Source organism: Entelurus aequoreus, linkage group LG28 (assembly GCF_033978785.1).
Source record: "Entelurus aequoreus isolate RoL-2023_Sb linkage group LG28, RoL_Eaeq_v1.1, whole genome shotgun sequence".
NCBI lineage: Eukaryota > Metazoa > Chordata > Actinopteri > Syngnathiformes > Syngnathidae > Entelurus > Entelurus aequoreus.
In genome coordinates, this window is record NC_084758.1 from 35,642,036 (window position 1) to 35,667,906 (window position 25,871).

General features: G+C 39.0%; 1 protein-coding gene across 2 annotated transcripts in view; it reads left to right on the forward strand.

The window, feature by feature from the left end:
• Positions 1 to 25,871, forward strand: part of LOC133645239 (transmembrane protein 144-like) — a 78,013-nt gene that overhangs the window by 15,007 nt on the left and 37,135 nt on the right. Inside the window, exons 4-10 of one of the 2 annotated variants that reach the window (XM_062040136.1) lie at positions 8,384 to 8,483; positions 8,592 to 8,672; positions 17,029 to 17,107; positions 17,184 to 17,263; positions 18,194 to 18,312; positions 18,411 to 18,530; positions 25,162 to 25,259. In XM_062040136.1, coding sequence (XP_061896120.1) covers positions 8,384 to 8,483; positions 8,592 to 8,672; positions 17,029 to 17,107; positions 17,184 to 17,263; positions 18,194 to 18,312; positions 18,411 to 18,530; positions 25,162 to 25,259 — 677 coding nt within the window. The remainder of the gene's footprint in view (positions 1 to 8,383; positions 8,484 to 8,591; positions 8,673 to 17,028; positions 17,108 to 17,183; positions 17,264 to 18,193; positions 18,313 to 18,410; positions 18,531 to 25,161; positions 25,260 to 25,871) is intronic. The other variant, XM_062040138.1, reaches the window with a different exon arrangement.

Sequence of the window (25,871 nt, forward strand, 5' to 3'; positions counted from 1 at the left end):
TCAGCTGTTTGTAAATGTTGCAGTTTATAAATAAAGTTTTATTGAAAAAATAAAATAAATAAAAAGTAGCCTCTGCGCATGCGCATAGCATAGATCCAACGAATCAATGACTACATTAATCGCCAACTATTTTTAAATTCGATTTAATCGATTAGTTGTTGCAGCCCTATCGGTAAGCAAAACCAGAATTATTCCGTACATCAGGCGCACTGTCGAGTTTTGAGAAGAAAAAAAAGATTTTAAGTGCGCCTTATAGTCCGGAAAATACGGTAAGTAGCATTTAATACCACACATTTAATACATAATCTGATTCACAACAATACTAGCAACTTATAAATGTAATAGTATGCGCTTTCTAAAATAGATAACTTTTTAGTTACTTTCTCCAAAGCATTTTCAGTTCTATAAACTACTGTTGAAGTATCGGATCGGGACTCGAAGTTTAGATCAATTTGGAGGCCAAAAATGTTGATCAGGACCGCTCATTTATGGAAGTAGAATTGTCTCACATCAACTTATATATATCAATATGATATTAATACATATGCATATATTTACAAATATACAAACGTGATATACAAATAAATAAATAATTTGTATAAACGCATATTTGTAAATATATTTTTGATATTTGAAAATAAAATGTATATAAATATAAAAATGTGACATAAAAATAAATCAAGAATTTTTATGAATAAATGTGTATTTATAAATATATTTTTGAGATTTGAATATAAATATGCTTGATTTTGTATTTGTTTTTGTATTGAATTTGCATATGTGGATCGCTTTTTTGCTTTTGTGTCGATGAGACATTCCTCCCACAAACCAGATGCACGAATAAATGTGACCTACACACTGCCCTGAACAACCAGCAGAGGGCACTGCAGCCAGAGCGGTCTGGGTCACAGAGCATTATATTGCATTATATGCAAAATGCCCGGAGTTCTCTGCACAAAAACAATCCATGTCTTTACAAAGAGAACGCACAACGAGCCTGAGCTAGCTAATGTTAGCGTTGTATTAGCTAATGCTAATGTATCCGGTTTATCTGAAAGACCGTGCTAGCTACTTATTTTATGGTATCAATGCCGTTTACTGACCTTGTCCCGATGCAGATACTCATCTCTTATCAGTGCAATGTGTGGCTCTGGCTGCAGTGCCCTCTGCTGGTTGTTCAGGGTTCAGGTATAGATGTTCCCAGGGGGTGAACAAGGGGATGGTTCAAATGCAGAGGACAAATTTCACCACACCTAGTGTGTGTGTGACAATCATTGGTACTTTAACTTTAACTTAACAATACCAGTGCATCTGTGCTAACAAAATAAATGTTTTTAAAAAGTAGCTTACATAAGCACTTTGTATGTATTAGAGCACTCATTGGTGCATTCATATAATTATTGTTAGGGCCATCAAACGGTTAAAATATTTAATTGTGATTAATCACATTTTGTTCATAGTTAACTCAATATTAACCACGATTGATCGCAGATAGATGTCATTTTTCATCATTATTATTATTGTACCCCAGACAGACAAGTTTGTAATACAAACCCCGTTTCCATATGAGTTGGGAAATGGTGTTAGATGTAAATATAAACGGAATACAATGATTTGCAAATCCTTTTCAAGCCATATTCAGTTGAATATGCTACAAAGACAACATATTTCATGTTCAAACTCATAAACTTTATTTTTTTTTTGCAAATAATAATGAACTTAGAATTTCAAGGCTGCAACACGTGCCAAAGTAGTTGGGAAAGGGCATGTTCACCACTGTGTTACATGGCCTTTCCTTTTAACAACACTCAGTAAACGATTGGGAACTGAGGAAACTAATTGTTGAAGCTTTGAAAGTGGAATTCTTTCCCATTCTTGTTTTTTGTAGAGCTTCAGTGGTTCAACAGTCCGGGGTCTCCCTTCTGCTATTTTAGGCTTCATAATGCGCCACACATTTTCCATGGGAGACAGGTCTGGACTGCAGGCGGGCCAGGAAAGTACCCGCACTCTTTTTTTACGAAGCCACGCTGTTGTAACACGTGCTGAATGTGGCTTGGCATTGTCTTGCTGAAATAAGCAGGGGCGTCCGGGAAAAAGACGGCGCTTAGATGGCTGCATATGTTGTTCCAAAACCTGTGTGTACCTTTCAGCATTAATGGTGCCTTCACAGATGTGTAAGTTACCCATGTCTTGGCCACTAATACACCCCCATACCATCACACATGCTGCCTTTTGAACTTTGCGTCGATAACAGTCTGGATGGTTCGCTTCCCCTTTGGTCCGGATGACACAATGTTGAATAATTCCAAAAACAATTTGAAATGTGGACTCGTCAAACCACAGAACACTTTTCCACTTTGCATGAGTCCATCTTAGATGATCTCGGGCCCAGAGAAGCCGGCGGCGTTTCTGGGTGTTGTTGATAAATGGCTTTCGTTTTGCACAGTAGAGTTTTAACTTGCACTTACAGATGTAGCGACCAACTGTAGTTACTGACAGTGGTTTTCTGAAGTGTTCCTGAGCCCATGTGGTGATATCCTTTAGAGATTGATGTGGGTTTTTGATACAGTGCCGTCTGAGGGATGGAAGGTCACGCTCATTCAATTTTGGTTTCCAGCCATGCTGCTTACGTGGAGTGATTTCTCCAGATTCTCTGAACCTTTTGATGATATTACGGAGCGTAGATGGTGAAATCCCTCAATTCCTTGCAATTGCACTTTGGGAAAGGTTGTTCTTAAACTGTTTGACTATTTGCTCACGCAGTTGTGGAAAAAGTGGTGTACCTCGCCCCATCCTTTCTTGTGAATGACTGAGCATTTTTTGGGAAGCTGTTTTTATACCCAATCATGGCACCCACCTGTTCCCAATTGGCCTGCTCACCTGTGGGATGTTCCAAATACCGTAATTTCCGGACTATAAGCCGCTACTTTTTCCCCTGGTTCTGGTCCCTGCGGCTTATACAAGGGTGCGACTTATATACGGCCTGTTCTTCTCCGACAGCGACGAAGAGGATTTGGGTGGTTTTAGTACGCAGGAGGAAGACGATGACACAATGATTAAAGACTGACTTTTCATATACAGGTAGGCTGCTTATTTTGATAACGTACAGGCGAGCACTTTGTATTACTTTGCAGCGTTGTATTATTTGTACTCTGCACGAATGCTGTTCGCCATGTCAAAGATGTGAAAGTTTGATTGAAAGATTTATTGTTAATAAATGGGACGCTTTGCGTTCCCAAACAGTCATCTCTGTCCCGACAATCCCCTCCGTGGTAGCAGGAACCCCTATATACTACGCTAATTACACTATATACTACGCTAATTACACTATATACTACGCTAATTACACTATATACTACGCTAATTACACTATATACTACGCTAATTACACTATATACTACGCTAATTACACTATATACTACGCTAATTACACTACATACTACGCTAATTACACTACATACTACGCTAATTACACTATATACTACGCTAATTACACTACATACTACGCTAATTACACTATATACTACGCTAATTACACTACATACTACGCTAATTACACTACATACTACGCTAATTACACTATATACTACGCTAATTACACTACATACTACGCTAATTACACTATATACTACGCTAATTACACTATATACTACGCTAATTACACTATATACTACGCTAATTACACTGTATACTACGCTAATTACACTACATACTACGCTAATTACACTATATACTACGCTAATTACACTACATACTACGCTAATTACACTATATACTACGCTAATTACACTATATACTACGCTAATTACACTACATACTACGCTAATTACACTATATACTACGCTAATTACACTATATACTACGCTAATTACACTATATACTACGCTAATTACACTACATACTACGCTAATTACACTATATACTACGCTAATTACACTATATACTACGCTAATTACACTATATACTACGCTAATTACACTATATACTACGCTAATTACACTATATACTACGCTAATTACACTACATACTACGCTAATTACACTACATACTACGCTAATTACACTATATACTACGCTAATTACACTACATACTACGCTAATTACACTATATACTACGCTAATTACACTACATACTACGCTAATTACACTACATACTACGCTAATTACACTATATACTACGCTAATTACACTACATACTACGCTAATTACACTATATACTACGCTAATTACACTATATACTACGCTAATTACACTATATACTACGCTAATTACACTGTATACTACGCTAATTACACTACATACTACGCTAATTACACTATATACTACGCTAATTACACTACATACTACGCTAATTACACTATATACTACGCTAATTACACTATATACTACGCTAATTACACTACATACTACGCTAATTACACTATATACTACGCTAATTACACTACATACTACGCTAATTACACTATATACTACGCTAATTACACTACATACTACGCTAATTACACTACATACTACGCTAATTACACTACATACTACGCTAATTACACTATATACTACGCTAATTACACTACATACTACGCTAATTACACTACATACTACGCTAATTATACTATATACTACGCTAATTACACTATATACTACGCTAATTACACTATATACTACGCTAATTACTAATTACTGGTGCGGCTTATATATGAAGCAATCTGTATTTTCCCCTAAATGTAGCTGGTGCGGCTTATATATGAAGCAATCTGTATTTTCCCCTAAATGTAGCTGGTGCGGCTTATAGTCAGGTGCGGCTTATAGTCCGGAAATTACGGTAAGTGTTTGATTAGCATTCCTCAACTTTATCAGTATTTATTGCCACCTTTCCCAACTTCTTTGTCACGTGTTGCTGCCATCAAATTCTAAAGTTAATGATTATTTGCAAAAAAATAAATAAAGTTTATGAGTTTGAACATGAAATATGTTGTCTTTGTAGCATATTCAAATGAATATGGCTTGAAAAGGATTTGCAAATCATTGTATTCCGTTTATATTTACATCTAACACCATTTCCCAACTCATACGGGGTTTGTATATTTGCTCTTATCAATGCACTAAACTCATTGAAACACGGACGTGAAGCTACACCTACCTGTCTGAATGCAAGCGCGGCAGCTTGAAGTTGCACCATTGCGACGCTTCACGGCGATCGTTGGAAAAACAAAAAAGGTTTTGTCTTGTCGGGAGAACGTTCTTGCCACGGCCTTGGACCTGGGCTTTCAAAAAATGTACCCTTTATGCTTTACTGCTCTCTATTTTCCTGCTTGTGGCTCATCTGTAACTCGTTAACTTATCTACAATACCTTACTCCACACTACGGTGTGTGAGGGTGAAAAAAAAAATTGTGCTGTTAACGTAATTTATAGTTAACGCGCTGTTGCAATAACTTTGACAGCCTTAGTGATTTAAAATAGCATATCTTACGCACTATAAGGCGCACTTAAAATCATTTTTCTTCCTCAAAACTCAACAGTGTGCCTTATAACCCGGTGTGTCTGATGTAAGGAAAGAGTTTGGTTGAACTTACCCTCCTCAAAGCAATTTTATTTGGTATATGGTGTAATGATAAGTGTGACCAGTAGATGGCTGTCAAACATAAGAGATAGGTGTAGGCTGCACTATGATGGCAATATGACTCAAGTAAACAACACCAACATTTTATATGTGTCAATTCGTGGACCTTGGGTTGTTTTGTTTTCCCAGAATGCAAAGGTAAGTTGGCGCGGGCAAGGCGTGAATGTAAGTACATCTTTTATGGTAAACACTAACAGACTACAAAAAAGGAAGCAAACAAAAGGCTCGCACAATGGCGGAGAACAATCTTGACTAATGAAACAAAACTTGCACAAAGGCAGAAACTATGAACAATAAACAAAAACTTACTTGGCATGGAACTCTGGTAGCATGAAGACAAAACGAGGTAGCAGGGGTGTCAGAAGTAGCTATAGGATAGATAATGTCACCAGGACGATCAACAGACAGGCAGTGACATGATTAGTGACAGGTGTGCGAGTGCAACGCGTGAGACAGGTGCGTGACATGACAGGTGACAACTAATGGGTTGCTATGGTGACAAAACAAACAAGAGTGCACAAAGAGTCCAAAAACAAAACCGAACAAGACTAAAACAAAAACATAATGTGTTCCATTGGAAAATATAGAACATTACACATGGTGCTCAAAAATGTATCAACATGTTTTAGTAGGACGTTGGTAAGCTATGAAGCCACACCACTTGATGGATTGTACTGTGCTTCAACATGGGAGTATTATTATGGTGTGTTTATAAGGTAAGACGTATTATCTGGCGTTTTGTTTCGCAATATTACGCAAAAGCAACTTTTCTTACCTTCTGGTACCTGCTGATCTGTATTTGGGATCTGCATAAGTCGAGGAAAAACTGTGCGGGTCCGCCTTTGTAGTCGATAAGCTTCTTCTTTTTCTCTACCTTCTTGTTATGTGACATTCATCCTCCACTGTTGCCATTTCTAATATAAAGTAGTGTAAAGTTCTTACTTATATCTGTCAGTAAACTCACCATGAAAGCACTAAAACATACCGGTGTAGTGACTTTACATTATTCACCCAAGGAACTTTAGGTAGTAGAGAGTTCCGGTCGGACGGTTTTTCACGGGACACATTTCCAGCCTTACTGTTGTTTACGGATGAGGAAGTAGAGTGTGAATGTCATTAAAACAGTTAGCTTGCACGCTACACCGCTACAACAAAGATGACGCTGTCCAAGTGGAGGCACGTAAATAAGAGCGCCCACAAAACTGAAGAGACTGTCAGAAAGTGAGTTGAAGATGATGAGTAAAACATCATCTATGCAACATTTTGAGCAAAGAAGCAGCATTACATGTTATGTAGACCACAAGGAAGTCTTTTACATTTAGAAATTAATAATAATAATAAGACTCCTTTAATGCGCCTTATAATCCGGTGCGCCCTATGGTTCGCAAAATATGGTACTTGTCTAATGATGTCCACATTACAGTGAGCAGTTTTTCTTTCCGTTGTATGCCTGGACAAGATAAAACGTCATAAACAAATGTTTGATTAAAATGCGAGGAGTGTTGTCACTTGTACTCGTTAGTCAAGTTTGGTGGGTTGAACATGGTATGTCTTGTCACTTGTACTCGTTAGTCAAGTTTGGTGGGTTGAACATGGTATGTCTTGTCACTTGTACTCGTTAGTCAAGTTTGGTGGGTTGAACATGGTATGTCTTGTCACTTGTACTCGTTAGTCAAGTTTGGTGGGTTGAACGTGGTATGTCTTGTCACTTGTACTCGTTAGTCAAGTTTGGTGGGTTGAACGTGGTATGTCTTGTCACTTGTACTCGTTAGTCAAGTTTGGTGGGTTGAACATGGTATGTCTTGTCACTTGTACTCGTTAGTCAAGTTTGGTGGGTTGAACGTGGTATGTCTTGTCACTTGTACTCGTTAGTCAAGTTTGGTGGGTTGAACGTGGTATGTCTTGTCACTTGTACTCGTTAGTCAAGTTTGGTGGGTTGAACATGGTATGTCTTGTCACTTGTACTCGTTAGTCAAGTTTGGTGGGTTGAACGTGGTATGTCTTGTCACTTGTACTCGTTAGTCAAGTTTGGTGGGTTGAACGTGGTATGTCTTGTCACTTGTACTCGTTAGTCAAGTTTGGTGGGTTGAACATGGTATGTCTTGTCACTTGTACTCGTTAGTCAAGTTTGGTGGGTTGAACATGGTATGTCTTGTCACTTGTACTCGTTAGTCAAGTTTGGTGGGTTGAACATGGTATGTCTTGTCACTTGTACTCGTTAGTCAAGTTTGGTGGGTTGAACGTGGTATGTCTTGTCACTTGTACTCGTTAGTCAAGTTTGGTGGGTTGAACGTGGTATGTCTTGTCACTTGTACTCGTTAGTCAAGTTTGGTGGGTTGAACATGGTATGTCTTGTCACTTGTACTCGTTAGTCAAGTTTGGTGGGTTGAACGTGGTATGTCTTGTCACTTGTACTCGTTAGTCAAGTTTGGTGGGTTGAACATGGTATGTCTTGTCACTTGTACTCGTTAGTCAAGTTTGGTGGGTTGAACGTGGTATGTCTTGTCACTTGTACTCGTTAGTCAAGTTTGGTGGGTTGAACGTGGTATGTCTTGTCACTTGTACTCGTTAGTCAAGTTTGTTGGGTTGAACGTGGTATGTCTTGTCACTTGTACTCGTTAGTCAAGTTTGGTGGGTTGAACATGGTATGTCTTGTCACTTGTACTCGTTAGTCAAGTTTGGTGGGTTGAACGTGGTATGTCTTGTCACTTGTACTCGTTAGTCAAGTTTGGTGGGTTGAACATGGTATGTCTTGTCACTTGCAGGGAGTATAACGGCCGTTCCCATCGTTAAGGCCATTGGCCTCGGCCTGGGGATTTTGATTTGGGGGTCGTCCAGTTTGCTGATTGGCTGGGCCACGTCAAGGTGAGTTAGTCCATCTTCTAATCAAGCGTGCCCTCTGCTAGAGTCTAGTGATCATCCGCGTGTCTGATTGGAGTCTCGGGTTAATGGAAGCTTCTCGCTGTCTCTCAGGTTCGGCTGGTTTGGGATTGCTGCTGAGGATGTTTCCAGGCCCGTCTTGAATGACTGTGGTGCTGCATTATGTCTGCTCAGGTGAACCTTCCATTTCCCAAAGGGCTGACTAGAATCTTTAAACCCGCCAATTTCCAGCACAAAGGCTATGTTCTGGACAACACCGGCCAATTAAGGCGGCTCTGGTACGTCCATACACGGTGTGGAGCTGCTCCCCTGAGTTCATAATGGTCACCGCCATTGTGGCAAATTAACTACATTTCTTTAGAAGTAGCATTATCACTGGAGGACGCAGTTAAACATGTTACATACCAAGTAAGAGCAAGCAGAAGCAGACAAGAATAAGGCCATTGCTAGGCCGAGGTATGATATTATTGCAGTACCGTTCAAAATCCAAAAGCAGTGAAGTTGTCACGTTTAAATGGTAAATAACAACAAAATACGATGATTTGCTAATCATTTTCAACTTATAATCAATTGAATAGACTGCAAAGACAAGATATTTCATGTTCACACTGGGAATTTGTTTTTTGCAAATAATCATTAACTTGTAATTTAATGGCAGCAACACATTGCACAAAAGTTGTCACAGAGGCATGTTCACCACTGTGTTACATGGCCTTTCCTTTGAACAACACTCAGTAAAGGTTTGGGAAGTGAGGAGACACATTTTTGAAGTGCAATTCTTTCCCATTCTTGCTTGATGTACAGCTTAAGTTGTTCAACAGTCTCCCTTCTCAGATTTTTGCCTTCACACATTTTCAATGTCTGGACTACAGGCAGGCCAGTCTAGTACCCACACTCTTTTACTATGAAGCCACGCTGTTGTAACACCTGGCTTGGCATCGTCTTGCTGAAATAAGCAGGGGCGTCCATGGTAACGTTGCTTAGATTACAACATATGTTGTTCCAAAAGCTGTATGTACCTTTTCAGCATTAATGGTGCCTTCACAGGTGTGTAAGTTACCCATGTGTTGGCCACTAATACACCCCCATACCATCACACATGCTGCCTTTTACACTTTCACCCTAGAACAATCCGGATGGTTCTTTTCCTCTTTGGTCCGGAGGACACGACGTCCACAGTTTCCAAAAACAATTTGAAATGTGGACTCGTCAGACCACAGAACACTTTTCCACTTTGCATCAGTCCATCTTAGATGAGCTCAGGCCCAGCGATGTTTCTGGGTGTTGTTGATAAATGGCTTTGCATAGTGGAGTTTTAACTTGCACTTACAGATGTAGCGACCAACTGTAGTTACTGACAGTGGGTTTCTGAAGTGTTCCTGAGCCCATGTGGTGATATCCTTTACACACTGATGTCGCTTTATGATGAGAGATGGAAAGTCACGGGCATTTAATGTTACGTGCAGTGATTTCTCCACATTCTCCTTTTGATGATATTACGGAGCGTAGATGGTGAAATCCCTAAATTCCTCTGTTGCTGTTGTAGGGCGGTATAGCTCGGTTGGTAGAGTGGCCGTGCCAGCAACTCGAGGGTTCCAGGTTCGATCCCCGCTTCCGCCATCTTAGTCACTGCCGTTGTGTCCTTGGGCATGACACTTTACCCACCTGCTCCCAGTGTCACCCACACGAGTTGAAATGTAACTTAGATATTTGGGTCTCACTATGTAAAAGAGCTTTGAGTCACTAGAGAAAAGTGCTACATAAATATAATTCACTTCACTTCATTTGTTGACAAAGTGGTGACCCTCGCCCCATCCTTGTTTGTGAATGACTGAGCATTTCATGGAATCTACTTTTATACCCAATCATGGCACCCACCTGTTCCCAATTAGCCTGCACACCTGTGGGATGTTCCAAATAAGTGTTTGATGAGCATTCCTCAACTTTATCAGTCCTTTTTGCCACTTGTGCCAGCTTTTTTGAAACATGTTGCAGGCATCAAATTCCAAATGAGCTAATATTTGCACAAAAATTTTTTAAATCATTTCCAGTTTAAATGTTAAGTTTCTGGTCTTTGCAGTCTATTGAATTGAATAAAGGTTGAAAATCATTGTATTCTGTTTTGTTTTTTTACCATTTACGCAATGTGCCAACTTCACTGCTTTTGGCTTTTGTAAACAAAAGTGTGTAACATATAGTGGCAGGAATGTTTAGGATAAAAACACTGTAATTGAACACAAACATAATGCTCAAATGTTCTGATGATATTTATTTTGACAAACTTTTTAAGGGTAAAAAATAGTGCAAGAGCTTAAAGCAGGGGTGTCCAAACTTTTCCCACTGAGGGCCGCACACTGAAACATCAAAGCAAGCGGGGGCCATTTTGATATTTTTATTTTAAAGGCCTACTGAAAGCCACTACTAGCGACCACGCAGTCTGATAGTTTATATATCAATGATGAAATCTTAACATTGCAACACATGCCAATACGGCTGGGTTAACTTATAAAGTGACATTTTACATTTCCCGGGAAATATCCGGCTGAAACATCGCGGTATGATGACGTATGCGCGTGACGAAGTCCGAGTAACGGAAGTTATGGTACCCCGTAGAATCCTATACAAAAAGCTCTGTTTTCATTTCATAATTCCACAGTATTCTGGACATCTTTTGCAATTTTTTTAATGAACAATGAAGGCTGCAAAGAAGACAGTTGTAGGTGGGATTGGTGTATTAGCAGCGGACTACAGCAACACAACCAGGAGGACTTTGTTGGAGCGCTAGCCGCGCTAGCCGCCGACTTCACCTTGACTTCCTACGTCTCCGGGCCGCCAAACGCATCGGGTGAAGTCCTTCGTCCTTCTGCCGATCGCTGGAACGCAGGTGAGCACGGGTGTTGATGAGGGCTGGCTGGCGTAGGTGGAGAGCTAATGTTTTTAGCATAGCTCTGTGCAGTCCGGTTGCTAAGTAAGCTTCAATGGCGTCGTTAGCACAACATTGTTAACCTTCGCCAGCCTGGAAAGCATTAACCGTGTATTTACATGTCCACGGTTTAATAGTATTGTTGATTTTCTATCTATACTTCCAGTCAGGGGTTTATTTCTTTTGTTTCTATATGCAGTTAAAGCACGATGCTATCACGTTAGCTCGTAGCTAAAGCATTTCGCCGATGTATTGTCGTGGAGATAAAAGGCACTGAATGTCCATTTTCAAGAGGATATAGTATCCCAGGTGGTTTAAAATACAAATCCGTGATCCACAATAGAAAAAGGAGAGAGTGTGGAATCCAATGAGCCAGCTTGTACCTAAGTTACGGTCAGAGCGAAAAAAGATACGTCCTGCACTGCACTCTAGTCCTTCACTGTAACGTTCCTCATCTACGAATCTTTCATCCTCGCTCAAATTAATGGGGTAATCATCACTTTCTCGGTCCGAATCTCTCTCGCTCCATTGTAAACAACGGGGAATTGTGAGGAATACTAGCTCCTGTGACGTCACGCTACTTCCGCTACAGGCAAGGCTTTTTTTTATCAGCGAGCAAAAGTTGCCAACTTTATCGTCGATTTTCTCTACTAAATCCTTTCAGCAAAAATATGGCAATATCGCGAAATGATCAAGTATGACATACTGATATTCTGATATTCCCGTTTAAATAAAAAAAAATCATTTCAGTAGGCCTTTAAAAACCAATACAATATATGTATAAAAAATATACATTTCGGCCTCCACTCAGGCTTGATCTCGGGGACCCCAAAGGGTTTTGATCAAAAAAATATTAAAAACGTGTCATTATTCAGTATTATTATTATTATTATTATTCAAGTTTTAAATCTCTAGATCAACATTAGGTCTGTCTGTCAATATAGCGTTTTTAAAGATTTAAGTTCTATGCTCTTTTTGTCAAAGAAAACCCTGTTTTTTTTATGGAAAAAATACAAAATATGCAATATTTTCACCCAATAAAATTTTTAAGTGGAATATTTGAGATTATATAATAATTGGAGCCTTAAAAAGGTCAATAACTCATAATATTGATTTTAATTCATTATTATTTTTTGAGCAATGACACTTCAAAACAAATCACACTGAAATTATTGGGGATCCAAATAATTATAGTGTTAAAATATCATTTATATTTTTTTTTTACTGTTGACTTTTAACACAATAATCTCGAGATCAACTTCAGATCTATTTGTCAATTATACGTTTTATTGTTGTTTATGTTTTTCGTTTGTTCGTTTTAGGCCCTTTATAAAAAAAAAAACAGCTCAGTTTTTTATACGGCAAACACAAAATATGCAACATTTTCCCCCAAAATATCTCAGATGTGACGTCATTGGAGCCTTGAATAGGTCAATAATTGATAGATTGATAGAAAAAAACGTGTGTGGGGGGCCAATGTGTATGAATATTCTATTGTAGTGGTTTCTTTAAGGCAGGGGTGTCCAAAGTGCGGCCCGCAGGTTATTTTTGAACGGCCCCACGGCACATTCTAAAAATACGATTTAAAAAAAAACAAAAAAAAAACATAAGAAGTAGTATTAAAGAGTAAGCAGGTGACAATAAAATGTTGCTATGTTGACTCTAATAATACTAAGCTGTCATGCAGGCTGTTTCTTTCTTTAAAACATAATAATGAATCAAAAACAATGTCATGATGAATTATTGACCTATTCAAGGCTCCAATTAGGTCACATTAAATATTCCACTTTGAGATATTTTTGGGGGAAAATGTTGCATATTTTGTGTTTGCCATATAAAAAAACAGTTTTTTGGGTTGTTTTTTTTAAAAGAAGGGCCTAAAATGAACAAACAAGGAACATAATAAACAACAATTCAAGTTATAATTGACAGATAGATCTGAAGTTGATCTCGAGACTATTGTGTTAATAATAGTTTTTTTAAAATTACGATTTATTTTAACACTTTACCGAGCAGGACCCTTTTGGATCCCCAATAATTGTAGTGGGACTTTTTTTTTTTTTAAGTGTCATTGCTCAAAAAATTATAATACATTAAAATTAATGTTGTTATGAGTTATGTTATGAGCTCCAATTATTAAATCATATGAAATGTTCCACTTTAAAATTTTATTGGGGGAAAATATTTCATATTTTGTGTTTTTTCCAAAAAAAACTGGGTTTTCTTTGACAAAAAGGGCATACAACTTAAATCTTAAAAAAAAAAAAAAAGCATTATATTGACAGATAGACCTAATATTGATCTAGATATTTAAACTTTGAATAATAATAATACTAATAATACTAAATAATGACTTTTTTAATTTTTTTTAACCTAAACCCTTTGGAGTCCCAGGTATCAAGCCTGAGTGGAGGCCTAAATGTATATTTTTTATACATATATTGTATTGGTTTTTAAAATAAAAAATATCAAAATGGCCCCCCCCCCCCCGCTTGCTTTGATTTTTCAGTGTGCGGCCCTCAGTGGAAAAAGTTTGGACACCCCTGCTTTAAGGCATGGGTGTCAAACTCTAGCCCGTGGGCCACATTTGGTAATTACAAGGTGTGTGTGTGTGTGTGGGGGGGGGGGGGTATTTTGTAGCGTCCCGGAAGAGTTAGTGCTGCAAAGGGTTCTGGGTATTTGTTCTGTTGTGTTTATGTTGTGTTACGGTGCTGGTGTTCTCCCAAAATGTGTTTGTCATTCTTGTTTGGTGTGTGTTCACAGTGTGGCGTATATTTGTAACCGTGTTAAAGGCCTACTGAAAGCCACTACTAGCGACCACGCAGTCTGATAGTTCATACATCAATGATGAAATCTTAACATTGCAACACATGCCAATACGGCCGGGTTAACTTATAAAGGGACATTTTACATTTCCCGCAAAATATCCTGCTGAAAACGTCTCGGTATGATGACGTTTGTAGCGGACATTTTGGGACAGCATTGTGGACAGCTATTAAGTCGTCTGTTTTCATGGCAAAATTCCACAGCATTGTGGACATCTGTGTTGGTGAATCTTTTGCAATTTGTATAATGAACAATGAAGACAGCAAAGAAGAAAGCTGTAGGTGGGAAGCGGTGTATTAGCGGCCGGCTGCAGCAACACAAACACGTAGCCGGTGTTTCATTGTTTACATTCCCGAAAGGTGACAGTCAAGCTTTACCATTGGCCTGTGGAGAACTGGGACAACAGAGACTCTTACCAGGAGGACTTTGAGTTGGATAGCAGACGCGGTACCGTGAATACGCAGCTTGCCCGTACGTGCGTGCCGCTATGTGCATGTCACGTACGTAACTTTGGGGAAATATATGTGCTGTATGAACTTTGCGGAGGTGAACGGTACTTTGGGCTGTGGGATTGAGTATGTTGTGCGGGTGTTTGATTTGTATTGGCGGGTTATATGGACGGGAGGGGGGAGGTGTTTGTTATGTGACATATTAAATATAAGCCTGGTTGTGTTGTGGCTAATAGAGTATATATATGTCTTGTGTTTATTTACTGTTGTAGTCATTCCCAGCTGAATATCAGGTCCCACCCGCCTCTCACAGCATCTTCCCTATCTGAATCGCTTCCACTGCCCTCTAGTCCTTCACTCTCACTTTCCTCATCCACAAACCTTTCATCCTCGCTCAAATTAATGGGGTAATCGTCGCTTTCTCGGTCCGAATCGCTCTTGCTGCTGGTGGCCATGATTGTAAACAATGTGCAGATGTGAGGAGCTCCACAACCTGTGACGTCACGCTACTTCTGCTACAGGCAAGGCTTTTTTATCAGCCATCAAAAGTTGCCAACTTTATCGTCGATGTTCTCTACTAAATCCTTTCAGCAAAAATTTGGCAATATCGCAAAATGATCAAGTATGACACATAGAATGGATCTGCTATCCCCGTTTAAATAAGAAAATCGCATTTCAGTAGGCCTTTAAAGTTGTTTATACGGCCACCCTCAGTGTAACCTGTATCGCTGTTGATTAAGTATGCCTTGCGACCTCATGTTTGCGCATACAGACGCCGCACATATTTTGTGATCGGGCCGGCACGTTGTTAGAATGGATGAAAAGCGGACGTGACGACAGCTCGTAGTCGACGTTGAAGGCAGTGCCTTTAAGGCACGCCCCCGGCGGACTAGGAGATATAATGACTGATGAACACCTTGGTTGGATAATGAGGGTTGCCTCAGCTCAAAACCTGAGCCCCGACATGAATGAGCTAGCATCCCAGAAAAGATGTCAGGTATCTGGCTTGGGCACATCAGATTAGATCAGTGTGTTGCAAACTGAGCACTTTAAAGTCCTGAATGGTTGTTTTATTCATTGTTATTTTATTTTCTAATTTATTAGCCTGTGGAAAAAGTTCATGTTGATATTTACCTCAGAAGGCTGCAAATAGAAAAGAGGCATTCAATTTTTATTTAAATTGTATTTGATATGCCATTGATATTGTTTTCATTATTATTTGAAACTGGATGTTGCATGTCACTATAAAGTTTTATAAGCTTTGCTTGTTCAAAATTCTATGCAAAACTTGTTTGGGTCCCTATTAAAACTTGTTTGGGTCCCTATTAAAACTTGTTTGGGTCCCTATTAAAAGGTTCATTTGTCCAACCTTGGCCCGCGGCTTTGTTCACTTTGACATTTTGGCCCACTTAGTATTTGAGTTTGACACCCTTGGTCTAGAGCGGGGGTCGGCAACCCGCGGCTCTAGAGCCGCATGCGGCTCTTTAGCGCCGCCCTAGTGGCTCTCTGGAGATTTTTCAAAAATGTATGAAGAATGGAAAAAGATGAGGGGGAAAAAAATCAATTTTTTTGTTTTAGTATGGTTTCTGTAGGAGGACAAACATGACACAAACCTCCGTAATTGTTATAAATCACACTGTTTATATTAAATATGCTTCACTGATTCAAGTATTTGGCGAGCGCCGTTTTGTCCTACTTATTTTGGCGGTCCTTGAACTCACCGTATAGTCTTGTTTACATGCATAACTTTCTCCGACTTTCTAGGACGTGTTTTATGCCACTTCTTTTTCTGTCTCATTTTGTCCACCACACTTTTAACGTTGTACATGAGTGCACAAAGGTGAGTTTTGTTGATGTTATTGACTTGTGTGAAGTGCTAATCAGACATATTTGGTCACTGCAGGACTGCAAGCTAATCGATGCTAACATGCTATTTAGGCTAGCTATATGTACATATTGCATCATTATGCCTAATTTGTAGCTATATTTGAGCTCATTTAGTTTCCTTTAAGTCCTCTTAATTAAATTTACATCTCATGACACATGTAATATGGCTTTTATTTTTTTGCGGCTCCAGACAGATTTGTTTTTGTTTTTTTGGTCCAATATGGCTCTTTCAACATTTTGGGTTGCCGACCCCTGGTCTAGAGCTTCAATGTAAAGTGCGGGGCGGGGGGGTCGACCCTTAGTATGGTATCGGTGTATACAAGATAGGAGAGTAATTAGATTGACTGATCGACACTCATGGATGATCGACACTGGCAGCTTGAAACCTTGATGGGATCTTCCCTACATCAACCAAATTGAAACATGGTGGTTTTCTATGTTCTAGCGGACTCATCTTTTTCTTTGTGAAAGCGGACGTGCAGCTGCATCCCAACCCCGAGACGGTTCCACTACTCCTGGACGGGGTTGGTACACGCCAATCATCTTCTCCTCAAAGATATCAGGACGATCATTTGGCTAGACTTTGTCTTCTTTTTGTAGGGAGCAAGCTCAGGCAGCTACAGGCCGAGGTCCTCAGAGTTCTGGATGGACTACATCGCACCCAAGAGCAGACGCCTTGTGTAAGCCTTCACACCTTAACAATGATGGGTTTGATTAGCTAGTCCAGCTGTTATTGACATGTTCAAAGCCTTTCCAACAAAGATAGATTTTTTTTTTTTTTTTTTAAACAAACATATTAAAAACTCTGTATAGGTGAGTATAGAGTGTTGTACGTTATACGGGTATTGGTATAGTACCGCGATACTAATGAATCATATTCGGTACTATACCGCCTCTAAAAAGTACCAGTCCCCCCTCCCCCCCTCCCTTATTTTAACGGCGCGTCATCGTCACGTGGTGACATTGCTGGTTTTACGAGCAGAGGAGCATGTTCGGCAACGCACACACACAGAGTACTTACAAACCCCGTTTCCATATGAGTTGGGAAATGGTGTTAGATGTAAATATAAACGGAATACAATGATTTGCAAATCCTTTTCAAGCCATATTCAGTTGAATATGCTACAAAGACAACATATTTCATGTTCAAACTCATAAACATTTTTTTTTGTGCCAATAATCATTAACTTTATAATTTGATGGCTGCAACACGTGACAAAGAAGTTGGGAAAGGTGGCAATAAATAGTGATAAAGTTGAGGAATGCTCATCAAACACTTATTTGGAACATCCCACAGGTGTGCAGGCTAATTGGGAACAGGTGGGTGCCATGATTGGGTATAAAAGTAGATTCCATGAAATGCTCAGTCAGCCTCCCCTGACTGCACGTCAATGGGTTTGGATGCCTTTTGATGGTTTGCCTATTAGTCATGTTTCGGAACACATGAAATGGTATGTTGATGTGACTTGCAAAAGGTAAGAAGTGACAGGTCAAACAAAGTGGAATAATTGAAAAGTGAAAAGAACAACAAGCCCCCGGTCATACACGTAGAAGACACAAACACTTGTGTCATATGCTTCATCAGTTCCGCTGCATGCGTGTGTCCTCAGAGGCTGCATGCTGGCTGTGGGGTCAGGCGTGTTGTACGGGTCCTGCTTCACGCCCGTCCTATACATCAAGAGCCATTCATCATGTCGTGACAGCATCTTCCACGGTGCCAGTCTTTACGGTACGTGTGTTTACCCCCTCGGATAAAAGAAGCAAATATTGAATTGGGTTGTCAATCGACAATTTCGGAGCTAAAATGTTGTTTCCCCTCCCTCTCAGATCTGGACTACGTCTACGCGCTTTGCTGCGGGATTTTCCTGGCCAGCACTGTGTACTTCGCCTTCTACTGCGCCGTCATGAAGAGTCGGCCAAGGATCTACCCCAGAGTCGTTCTACCAGGTTACTTTTCAAAGGGGGTTGGCAATGCCGCAAATTGTATCTGAATTTAAATTCCAAGTAATGCTGATCACAAATACCAGCCCCAATTTGTAGTTATCATTGAAATATTTTTGTATTTTTTTGGTCTTTAATTTGTTGATTTTAAATACAAACCCCGTTTCCATATGAGTTGGGAAATGGTGTTAGATGTAAATATAAACAGAATACAATGATTTGTGAATCCTTTTCAAGCCATATTCAGTTGAATATGCTACAAAGACAACATATTTCATGTTCAAACTCATAAACTTTATTTTACAAAGTAGTTGGGAAAGGGCATGTTCACCACTGTGTTACATGGCCTTTCCTTTGAACAACACTCAGTAAAGGTTTGGGAAGTGAGGAGACACATTTTTGAAGTGGAATTCTTTCCCATTCTTGCTTGATGTACAGCTTAAGTTGTTCAACAGTCCGGGGGTCTCCCTTCTCACATTGCAGGTGCCACACATTTTCAATGTCTGGACTACAGGCAGGCCAGTCTAGTACCCGCACTCTTTTACTATGAAGCCACGTTGATGTAACACGTGGCTTGGCATTGTCTTGCTGAAATAAGCAGGGGCGTCCATGGTAACGTTGCTTGGATGGCAACATATGTTGCTCCAAAAGCTGTATGTACCTTTCAGCATTAATGGTGCCTTCACAGATGTGTAAGTTACCCATGTCTTGACCACTAATACACCCCCATACCATCACACATGCTGCCTTTTACACTTTGACCCTAGAACAATCCGGATGGTTCTTTTCCTCTTTGGTCCGGAGGACACCACGTCCACAGTTTCCAAAAACAATTTGAAATGTGGACTCGTCAGACCACAGAACACTTTTCCACTTTGTATCAGTCCATCTTAGATGAGCTCAGGCCCAGCGAAGCCAACGGCGTTTCTGGGTGTTGTTGATAAACGGTTTTCGCCTTGCATAGGAGAGTTTTAACTTGCACTTACAGATGTTGCGATCAACTGTAGTTACTGACAGTGGGTTTCTGAAGTGTTCCATGTGGTGATATCCTTTACACACTGATGTGGCTTGTTGATGCAGTACAGCCTGAGGGATGGAAGGTCACGGGCTTAGCTGCTTACGTGCAGTGATTTCTCCACATTCTCTGAACCCTTTGATGATATTACGGAGCGTAGATGGTGAAATCCCTCAATTCCTTGCAATAGCTGCTTGAGAAAGGTTGTTCTTAAACTGTTCAACAATTTGCTCAGGCATTTGTTGACAAAGTGGTGACCCTCGCCCCATCTTTGTTTGTGAATGACTGAGCATTTCATGGAATCTACTTTAATACCCAATCATGGCACCCACCTGTTCCCAATTAGCCTGCACACCTGTGGGATGTTCCAAATAAGTGTTTGATGAGCATTCCTCAACTTTATCACTATTTATTGCCACCTTTCACAACTTCTTTGTCACGTGTTGCTGCCATCAAATTGTAAAGTTAATGATTATTTGCAACAAAAAATAAAGTTTATGAGTTTGAACATGAAATATGTTGTCTTTGTAGCATATTCAACTGAATATGGCTTGAAAAGGATTTGCAAATCATTGTATTCCGTTTATATTTACATCTAACACCATTTCCCAACTCATATGGAAACGGGGTTTGTAGAACAAAAGACAGGACAATAATGTTACTGAGAGAAATAGTTTCAACACACATTTTTTTTAACATAAATGAAACAATACCAACAAAAGGATAACAATGTTGTTATTCCCTTTTATTGCATATAACAGTTTGTGCAAAAAAAAAAAAAGCAAAGGGTGCAAAATTCTTCTGTAAATGCAAAAATCTCCTACTGGTAGTCATTTAAATGTGTTGACTGTCTGCCCACCAGAAGCCCTTCGGTGTTCAAGGACGCATACATTCCCTGTTGGGAGTTTTTGTTTGGGAAAAAAAAACAAGCACATCAATCTTAAAAATATCAATTGATCTGATACACCCCTACTGTTGGCATCGATACTGTTGATATTTGGATCTGCTCACCCTTGGTTTTTAGCTGCAACTGTCGTCGTTGGCTGCATTTACACTAGGAGTGTCCTGATTAGGGATGTATACCGATGACAGGTATTATTTAGTACCGGTTCCTAATCAGGTCCGAAGACTCTGGACTAACGGTACTGCTACCTGTATTTTTTCATTGCGCTTACTGTCGTGATTATGACACGTCGTCACATTCGGTTCACATCAGTTGTTAGAACAACAAACAGGAAGCAACACCACGATTCATCCTCAAAAGTTTCTCAAATAAGTTTCAAGTGAACGCCACTTAATTCACCGCCGCCGCCACGGCGCTTCCTCAACTTCCCTGTAGCAATCCACTTATCCACTCAAAAAGGAAACAAAAATTAAGAAACATATTTTTCAGACAATCATTTTTTTTCTCTCAAAACTCGACAGTGCGCCAAATGTGAGGAATATTTCTGATTTTGCTTACCGACCTCGAAGCTATTTCATTTGGTACATGGTGAAATAAGTATGACCAGTAGATGGCAGTCAGACAAATGATATGTGTAGACTGCAATATGATGGCAGTCACACATAAGAGATACGTGTGGACTGCAATATGACTCAAGTAAACAACAGAAACATTTTATATGTTCCATTGAAAATATAGAACATTACACACGGCGCTCAAAAATCTATCAAAATGTTTTAGTAGGACTTTGGTAAGCTATGAAGCCACACCGCTTGATGGATTGTACTGTGCTTCAACATAGGAGTATTATTATGGTGTGTGTATAAGGTAAGACATATCTGGCGTTTTGTTTCGCAATATTATGCAAGAGCAACTTTTCTTACCTTCTGGTACCTGCTGATCTGTATTTGGGATCTGCATAAATCCTGAAAAATTGCGCTCTTCCGCCTTTTGTAGTCGGTGCCGACTACAAAGCTTCTTCTTTTTCTCTATCTTCTTGTTATGTGACATTCATCCTCCACTGTTGCCATTTCTAATATAAAGTAGTGTCAAGTTCGTACTTATATCTGTCAGTAAACTCGCCATGAAAGCGCTAAAACATACCGGTGTAGTGAGTTTACATTATTCACCCAAGGAACTTTAGTTATTAGAGAGTTCCGGTGGGACGATTTTTCACGGGACACATTTCCGACGTTGTTTTATATTTATTTATTTGTGTTTGTGTGTGTGTGTGTGTGTGTGTGTGTGTGTGTGTGTGTGTGTGTGTGTGTGTGTGTGTGTGTGTGTGTGTGTGTGTGTGTGTGTGTGTGTGTGTGTGTGTGTGTGTGTGTGTGTGTGTGTGTGTGTGTGTGTGTGTAAATATATGTAGATATATATATGTATATGTGTGTGTATGTATATATGTATACATATGTAGATATATATGTGTATATAACGCGTTAGTCCCAACACTGCCGTTATTTTCGGCGTAACTAGTAGTCTAACGTGTTATTTTTTATATTCAGTAACTCAGTTATTGTTACTACATGATGTGTTACTGCGTTATTTGAAGTTATTTTTTACATAGTATCGGCTAGAAACTGAGAAGATCTGAGTGTGTTTTATTGCTGCGGTGTCGTCCTTCTGAATCTTCTTGTGTCACAAGGGAGAGAAGAGGCGCGGTGTGTGTGGGGCAGGGGGGCGTGTCTGTGTTTACTAACAAGACATCATGGCGGAGCCGAAGCTGAGTTTGTTAACATGGAGATATTCTCAATACTTTCCTTTTGTCGAGCACAAAGAAAATAACATTTTAGTCAAATGTAACTTGTGTCTTGGATCAAAGATCCTATCTACTGCCCAAAACAGCAATTAAAATCTGCTGAAACAGCTACAAAAGCAACATGCTTCGCCGAAGCTAGTAAAGAGACACAGACTCTGATGCCACTTCACCACCACCTAAGGATTTTAACGGAGGGACTGCTAGCCAGGACAACATTGATAGAACCATTGCAGCGTATGTGCTAGAAGACATGCAGGCTATTTCTACAGTGGAGTCACCCGCTTTCAGGCAGCTAATTAGCATGATAGCAGGCGTCAAAAAAGGCAAATGGCAAAAAAAACATTTTCCAAGTTCCTGGACACAGTGGACAGTGATTACATAAAAATGGAAAGCGAGCTAAAGAAGACACTCCAAACTGTGCCTCTGCTCATCATTCATCACTGAAGGTACACACACTCTGTAATTCTCTAATATACTCTTTCATTCTACACTTCTAGAGTGTTTATCACATCACTCTAAATGTATAGACTATAAAGTTCACAAACATAAAGAGGGATCCTAGTGGGCCAGGCCAAACTGGGGAAATGCGTAGAGTGTTCTGGGCTTCAGTACAGTGTTGATTTCCTGAAGACATTATTTTATTTCACAATTCCTTGAGAGAAAAAAACGCCAGGTTAGGCTTTGTGTATAGCAGTATGTGTGCGGTATATAGTGACATGACATATAATCATGTCATGTGTGCCTTCCTTGGGTGTAGCCAGGTTTACAGCTATGTTGTGATATGTTGTTATGTGGTTTGTTACTTATGTATGTTATGTTGCAGCTATTTAAAATAGTTTTGTCAATTTGTTCTGTCCCAAAATAAATTGGCCCTTTAAAACATATCTTTGTCTTTGTGTGTTGTATGTAGACCACTTTGTTTGTGTGTTGTATGTAGACCACTTTGTTTGTGTTGTATGTAGACCACTTTGTTTGTGTCGTATGTAGACCACTTTGTTTGTGTTGTATGTAGACCACTTTGTTTGTGTTGTATGTAGACCACTTTGTTTGTGTCGTATGTAGACCACTTTGTTTGTGTCGTATGTAGACCACTTTGTTTGTGTTGTATGTAGACCACTTTGTTTGTGTTGTATGTAGACCACATTGTTTGTGTTGTATGTAGACCACTTTGTTTGTGTCGTATGTAGACCACTTTGTTTGTGTTGTATGTAGACCACTTTGTTTGTGTCGTATGTAGACCACTTTGTTTGTGTGTTGTATGTAGACCACTTTGTTTGTGTGTTGTATGTAGAGCACATTGTTTGTGTGTTGTATGTAGACCACTTTGTTTGTGTTGTATGTAGACCACTTTGTTTGTGTCGTATGTAGACCACTTTGTTTGTGTTGTATGTAGACCACTTTGTTTGTGTCGTATGTAGACCACTTTGTTTGTGTTGTATGTAGACCACTTTGCTTGTGTTGTATGTAGACCACTTTGTTTGTGTCGTATGTAGACCACTTTGTTTGTGTCGTATGTAGACCACTTTGTTTGTGTGTTGTATGTAGACCACTTTGTTTGTGTTGTATGTAGACCACATTGCTTAGCAATATTATTCACCAGTGCAATAACAGTACTGAAATGAAGGCTAAAAGGGCATTAATGGGAGCCTTAAATAGAAAACAATTTTAAAAAAGAAGTAACTAGTTACTTTTCACAGTAACGCATTACTTTTTGATGTAAATAACTGAGTTAGTAACTGAGTTACTTTTGAATTAAAGTAACTATTAACTGTAACTAGTTACTGGTTTTCAGTAACTAGCCCAACACTGTGTATATGTATATATGTGTATGTATGTAAATGTGTATATGTATGTATATATACTGTATAAATATATATATATATATATATATATATATATATATATATATATATATATATATATATATATATATATATATATATATATATATATATATATATATATATATATATATATATATATATATATATATGTGTATATATATATATATATATATATATATGTGTGTGTTTGTGTATGTACATGTGTTTGCGTGTGTGTATATATGTGTGTGTGCGCGTGTGTGTATATATGTGTGTGTGCGCGTGTGTGTATATATAAAATAAACAGACTATAGTCATGATGATGGTGTATTATTTTATATAAAAAATCTATTAATAATATAATGAAATACAATTATTGACATTACTAATAATGTTATCAACATTGTTATAATAAAATAACCACAACATTTATTATAATAATAATAATAATAATACCTGGGATTTATATAGCGCTTTTCTAAGTACCCAAAGTCGCTTTACATGTTAAAAACCCATCATTCATTCACACCTGGTGGTGGTAAGCTACTTTCGCAGCCACAGCTGCCCTGGGGTAGACTGATGGAAGCGAGGCTGCCAATTTGCGCCTACGGCCCCTCCGACCACCACCTATCATTCATTCACCGGTGTGAGCGGCATTATTTGTATTATCATTATTATTATTATTAAATTAACATCATCAACAATACAAATGCTTACATTTTGCAGGTCTGTTGTTGTTATAATAATAATTATAATAGTGGTATTAGTATTAAAATGTATTTTATTATAATTAATTGCTGGTAATATTGTAGTACAATAAAAAAGTAAATATTAATATTGCTATCATTATAATAAAATAACCACAATATTTGTATTAAGTATATAAACAATAACAATAAAAATGATTTTATTTTGCAGGTCTGATGTTGTTTTTATTGTTATATTAGTACTAATACTATTAAAATGCATTTTATTGTAATTGTTGGTACATATAATAAAAATTGACAAAATATTATAACATTCTAATAAAATCACCACATTATTAATACAATTAAGACTATCCGCATTAACAACGATAAAATGCTTTGGTTTTGCAGGCCTGATGTCCGGGCTGATGTGGACGTTGGCCACGTACTGCTGGTTCCTGGCCAACGACTACCTGAGTGCCGTTGTTACTTTTCCCATCGTCACGGCTGTGAGTACTGATCCTCATCTCCCGCTGTCCACTTCTGCAAACTTCCTGAGGCCGCGCATCTCTCCATGCAAGAACATGATTGCCTTTTACCAGACATGTGACCTGACACTCCAACAACCTGTCAGCAGTGTTACAATTCTAATGTCTCGTGCCGTCTTGTTCATTTGGCCCGTTCCAAGTCCTCCTCATTACATTTCTGCAGGTAATCGAACGCTGCAATGAAGGTTCTGACACCCCAGCTTGCGATCACACGCGTAACCTTTCACATTCTGATCATATCACGGCTGCTGTCTTTGACTAATGTATTTTCCGGACCATAGGGCGAACAGGATTATAGGGCGCATTAGAGGAGTCTTTTTTTTTCCTAAATGTAAAAGACTTCTGTGGTCTACATAACATGTAATGCTGGTTCTTTGCTCAACATTTTAAATTGATGTTTTACTCATCATCTTCAACTCACTTTCTGACAGTCTCTTCAGGATGCACCGTTTTGTGGGCGCTCACCTTGGACAGCGTCTTCTCCCCGTCATCTTTGGTGTAGCGTGCAAGGACGGGAGTGGAAGAAGTGTCAAAAGATGGCGCTAACTGTTTTAATGACATTCACACTTTACT